Below are 5,975 nucleotides of genomic sequence, written 5' to 3' on the forward strand. Positions count from 1 at the left end.
TAGTTGGTACAGCTCGGTCTGGTCTAGATGGTCCAGCTCGGTCTGGTCTAGTTGGTACAGCTCGGTCTGGTCTAGTTGGTACAGCTCGGTCTGGTCTAATTTGTCCAGCTCGGTCTGGTCTAATTGGTCCAGCTCGGTCTGGTCTAATTGGTACAGCTTGGCCTGGTCTAGTTGGTACAGCGGTTCTTAAGAACAACAGTGAGTGTCTGGTCTAGCATACAGCGTGGTCTCTCTAGGCCGGGTTTCTGTAAAGTTCTTAAGGACAGTGAATGATAGAATCCGTAGTGATATGTGTCTGTGTTTCCCTCTTTATGGTTACCAGGACAACGCTAGCATGCCCCCCTCCACCCTCTCAGAGTCCCCGGGTCGTACCTTTTCTGGTATCACCTTACTGCTGGGTCTGAAGAGGGTGTCTGTGAGGCTGGTGGACTGCAGGAAAACACTGAGGCTGAGTGGAACTACAAGAGGAAGAGGAGGAGGAGGAGAAGAGGAGGAAGAGGGAGATTTGACACATCAAAGTAAGTTCTGTAATATGTCTTATTTAAATCAAATCTAATTTATTTATATAGCCCTTCTTACATCAGCTGATATCTCAAAGTGCTGTACAGAAACCCAGCCTAAAACCCCAAACAGCAAGCAATGCAGGTGTAGAAGCACGGTGGCTAGGAAAAACTCCCTACAAAGGCCAAAACCTAGGAAGAAACCTAGAGAGGAACCAGGCTATGAGGGGTGGCCAGTCCTCTTCTGGCTGTGCCGGGTGGAGATTATAACAGCACATGGCCTAGATGTTCAAATGTTCATAAATCACCAGATTTGTCAAATTATAATAATCATAGTAGTTGTCGAGGGTGCAACAAGTCAGTAACACAAGAGTGTCAGTTGGCTTTTTCATAGCCGATCTTTGATGAAGGCCGTGAGGCCGATAGGTAAAGCTCTGACGAAGGCCGTGAGGCCGATACGTAAAGCTCCGACGAAGGCCGTGAGGCCGATAGGTAAAGCTCTGACGAAGGCCGTGAGGCCGATACGTAAAGCTCTGATGAGTCCGTGAGGCCGATACGTAAAGCTTATTAAAGATCAGTGATACTATCAAGAGCGGTGTGCAGTTTTCCTTTTTCCTTCATCTTGTTCCTAACTGCATAAAATAGTTTTTGGTTTCAAACTCATTGGTCCCTTTATTAATAGACAGACTGAAACGTTGATCCCAGTGTCTCTCATTGGTCCCTTTATTAATAGACAGACTGAAACGTTGATCCCAGTGTCTCTCATTGGTCCCTTTATTATTAATAGACGGACTGAAATGTAGATCCCAGTGTCTCTCATTGGTCCCTTGGTTAATAGACGGACTGAAATGTAGATCCCAGTGTCTCTCATTAGTCCCTTTATTAATAGACAGACTGAAATGTTGATCCCAGTGTCTCTCATTGGTCCCTTTTATTAATAACCTGTTGGGGATCGAGGGTAACCTAATCCCACTGACGGGATTGCTAGCAAGGCGGGAAATTCAAAACATCAAAAATCTAATAATTTCAATTTCTCAAACAATCAACTATTTTACACCATTTAAAAGATAAACATCTCCTTAATAGAACCACATTGTCCGATTTTCAAAGAGGCTTTACGGCGAAAGCATAAAGTTAGATTATGTTAGGAGAGTACATAGCCAAAAAAGTACACACATCCATTTTCAATTCAAGGACAGGCGTCACCAAAAGCAGAAAAACAGCTAAAATTATGCACTAACCTTTGACAATCTTCATCAGATGACACTCCTAGGACATTATGTTAGACAATACATGCATTTTTGTTCTATCAAGTTCATATTTATATCCAAAAACAGCATTCTACATCGGCGTGTGTCTTTGAGAAAATGTGTCTCCCCCAAAACTGCCAGTGAATTTACAAAAAAAATACTCATTATAAAACGTGGTTAAAGTATTAAACTGTTATTCAAAGAATTGACAGATTTCAAAATAACTTTACTGGGAAAGCATACTTTGCAATAATCTGAGTACTCTGGTCAGAAAAATACACTAGGCTATACAGCTAGCCGCTATGTTGGAATCATCTAAAACCATGAATAACATTAGCAATATTTCCTTACTTTTAATAATCTTCATCAGAAGGCACTTTCAGGAATCCCAGGTCCACAACAAATGTTGTTTCTTTCGACAAAGTTCATAATTTATGTCCAAATAACTCCATGCTGTTCCGTGTTGTTAGCGCATTCGGTGGGCTACTCAAAATGGGAGGGAAAAGTCATGACGAAAAGTAAAAAAAAAAATCTATTTACGTTCGTTCAAACATGTCAAACGTTGTTTACCATCAATCTTTTGGTACATTTTTAACGTGAAACATCAGTAATATTTCAACCCGACCTCTCCTGTGTCTTGAAACAAGTTTTGAAAAATGTCTCGCCTCACATGAACGCGCATGTGCGCGCAATAATGAAGTGACGACCTCCCAGGGACGTCAACTTCCCTTCATTCTCATTCGGTCTCTGTTCATCATAGACGCTTCAAACGACTTTATAAAGATTGTTGACATCTAGTGGAAGACATAGGAAGTGCAAAATGAATCCTTTGTCACTGTGTAATTTATTACCAATGACTTGAAAATAGTACAGCCACAAAATTTTCATTTCCTGCTTGTATTTTTTCTCAGGTTTTTGCCTGCCATATGAGTTCTGTTATATTTAGAGACACCATTCAAACAGTTTTAGAAACTTCAGAGTGTTTTCTATCCAAATCTACTAATAATATGCATATTCTATTTTCTGGGCCGGAGTAGTAACCTGTTTAAATTGGGTAAGTTTTTCATCCGGCCGTGAAAATACTGCCCCCTAGCGCCTAGAGGTTTAATAGACAGACCTACAGTATATACATTGGCATTCGGAAAGTATTCTGATCCAACGTTTAGTTACGTTTCAGCCTTATTCTAAAATTGATAAATCATCAATCTACACTAAATACCCCATAATGACGTCACAATACCCCATAATGACAAAGCAAAACCAGGTTTTCAGAAAGAAAACATACCTTATTTACATTTATTTACGTAAGTATTCAGTCCCTTTGCTATGAGACTTGAAATTGAGCTCAGGTGCATCCTGTTTCCATTGATCATCCTTGATGTTTCTACAACTTGATTGGAGTCCACCTGTGGTAAAATTCCAATTTAATCCATTTTAGAAAAAAGGCTGTAACGTAACAAAAGGTGGGAAAAGTCTGAATACTTTTCCGAATGCACTGTATAGTATTCATTTCAAAATTTTTTTTTTTTGTCCCAATCCTGGATTGGCCCTTTAATTATGTGATGATTTATTGATTCGTATTTACAGTGTTTCTGTCTGTTGTATTATAATACAGTCCCCTCTATATAATAATACAGTCCCCTCTCTCCCTCTATATAATAATACAGTCCCATCTCTCCCTCTATATAATAATACAGTCCCCTCTCTCCCTCTGTATAATAATAATACAGTCCCCTCTCTCCCTCTATATAATAATAATACAGTCCCCTCTCTCCCTCTATATAATAATAATACAGTCCCCTCTCTCCCTCTATATAATAATACAGTCCCCTCTCTCCCTCTATATAATAATAATAATACAGTCCCCTCTCTCCCTCTATATAATAATAATAATAATACAGTCCCCTCTCTCCCTCTATATAATAATAATACAGTCCCCTCTCTCCCTCTATATAATAATAATAATACAGTCCCCTCTCTCCCTCTATATAATAATAATACAGTCCCCTCTCTCCCTCTATATAATAATAATACAGTCCCCTCTCTCCCTCTATATAATAATAATAATACAGTCCCCTCTCTCCCTCTATATAATAATAATACAGTCCCCTCTCTCCCTCTATATAATAATAATAATACAGTCCCCTCTCTCCCTCTATATAATAATAATACAGTCCCCTCTCTCCCTCTATATAATAATAATAATACAGTCCCCTCTCTCCCTCTATATAATAATAATACAGTCCCCTCTCTCCCTCTATATAATAATAATACAGTCCCCTCTCTCCCTCTATATAATAATAATACAGTCCCCTCTCTCCCTCTATATAATAATAATAACTTTATTGTAAGAATAAAATCATCGACATTACTAATGCATGAAAAATGAAGACAAAAAAAACGACTGTTGTTCACTTCACCTTCTTATTAATGTTAGAAGACATTTTTGTTAAAAGCGTTTTAAACATTCATGACAATGACAAATTACAGCGACTGTCTGACTTTGTCGTTCACACAGGAGAGAGACGTGACTATCTTGGATCCTCCGGAGAGCCTCAACAACATCGTGATGCTGACGAGGCAGAGAAGAGTCTCTCCACATCAGGAAACCTCCAGAAACACCAGCAGAGACCCACAGGAAAGAAATCTCACTGCTGCTCTGATTGTGGGAAACTTTGCAAATCTTTATCGGAACTTAAAATACACCAGCGAGTAAACACAGGAAATAAACCTCACCTCTTTTCTGACTGTGGGAAGAGTTTTTCAACATCACAGTCATTACAATATCAGCAAGGAATTCACACTGGAGAGAGAATCTATTGCTGTGATGCATGTGGAATGACCTTCACCACCTCGAGTGAACTGATTTTACACCAGAGAACACACAACCACACGCATTCCAGAGAGCCATACCACTGCTCCAACCGTGGGAAGAGATTTGTTTCATCGAGCAGTCTAAAACAACACCAGAGAAAATGTTCAGGAGAGAAGCCTTATAACTGTGACGTGTGTGGGAATTATTGTGTTACGTCAGCATCTCTGACTGTACACCGGCGTATCCACACTGGAGAAAGACCTTTCCTCTGCTCTGACTGTGGCAAATGTTTTGTTAGGTCAGAACATTTAAAATCACACCAGAGAACGCACACGCGTGCCAAGCCGTATGTCTGTGATCAGTGTGGGAAGAAATTCACTCAAATCGGTACTCTGGCTTCACACCAGAGAACTCACACTGGAGAGAAACCTTATAGCTGTGATCAATGTGGGAAGAAATTCACTCAGTCAGGAAGCCTGACTATACACAAGCTAACACACACTCGAGAGAGGCCTCACCACTGCTCCGACTGTGGGAAGAGTTTCACTTTTATTGGGACTTTAATACGCCACAAGCGAATCCACACAGGAGAGAAACCTTATGGCTGTGCTGTATGTGGGAAAGGTTTTACTACATCAGGCAACTTGATATCACACCAGAGAACACACACAGGAGAGAAACCTTATGGCTGTGATCAGTGTGAAAAAAGATACTCTGATTCAAGATACCTGATTAAACATCAGAAAATACATGCAGGAGATCCATAGAGTGTGGAATGATCTCCAACACCAGACCTGGGTAGTAGAACACAGAGTGTAGAATGATCTCCAACACCAGACCTGGGTAGTAGAACACAGAGTGTGGAATGATCTCTTTGTGATAACTGTTGATGTTGCTGGATAGATGGTTCAACTTGTTTCCCCATTAAGCTCTAATGTCACATGATCAAATCAGACAATAAATATCAAGTGTTGGAGATCCTAGAAGCTGTAACATTTAGAATGGCAACTATAACATTTAGGGCGATGGTTGTCACTATCAACTCCATTATAATACATCTACTGGTGGATGGTTGTCACTATAAACTCCATTATAATAAATCTACTGGTGGATGGGGATGGTTGTCACTATCAACTCCATTATAATAAATCTACTGGTGGATGGGGATGTTTGTCACTATCAACTCCATTATAATAAATCAACTCGTGGATGGTTGTCACTATCAACTCCATTATAATAAATCTACTGGTGGATGGTTGTCACTATCAACTCCATTATAATAAATCTACTGGTGGATGGTTGTCACTATCAACTCCATTATAATAAATCTACTGGTGGATGGGGATGGTTGTCACTATCAACTCCATTATAATAAATCTACTGGTGGATGGGGATGTTTGTCACTATCAA

The 5,975-nt window shown here is 39.8% G+C and overlaps 1 protein-coding gene across 1 annotated transcript; it reads left to right on the top strand.

Moving 5' to 3' along the window:
- Window positions 1–323: 323 nt before the first annotated feature.
- On the top strand, window positions 324–5,712 carry LOC123725371 (zinc finger protein 664-like). Its single transcript, XM_045690494.1, has 2 exons — window positions 324–518; window positions 4,269–5,712. Exons 1-2 carry the CDS (start codon window positions 335–337, stop codon window positions 5,330–5,332), a joined length of 1,248 nt encoding a protein of 415 aa, XP_045546450.1. The 5' UTR covers window positions 324–334; the 3' UTR covers window positions 5,333–5,712.
- The last annotated feature ends 263 nt before the right edge of the window (window positions 5,713–5,975 follow it).

Source organism: Salmo salar, chromosome ssa12, assembly GCF_905237065.1.
Source record: "Salmo salar chromosome ssa12, Ssal_v3.1, whole genome shotgun sequence".
NCBI lineage: Eukaryota > Metazoa > Chordata > Actinopteri > Salmoniformes > Salmonidae > Salmo > Salmo salar.

What these genes read in the sequence shown, in the direction of transcription:
- LOC123725371 (XM_045690494.1), top strand. Translation starts at nt 335, where the DNA reads ATGCCCCCCTCCACCCTCTCAGAGTCCCCGGGTCGTACCTTTTCTGGT. An exon ending in GGGAGATTTGACACATCAAA is followed by an intron (nt 519 to 4,268) that starts GTAAGTTCTGTA and finishes TCGTTCACACAG; the next exon opens with GAGAGAGACGTGACTATCTT.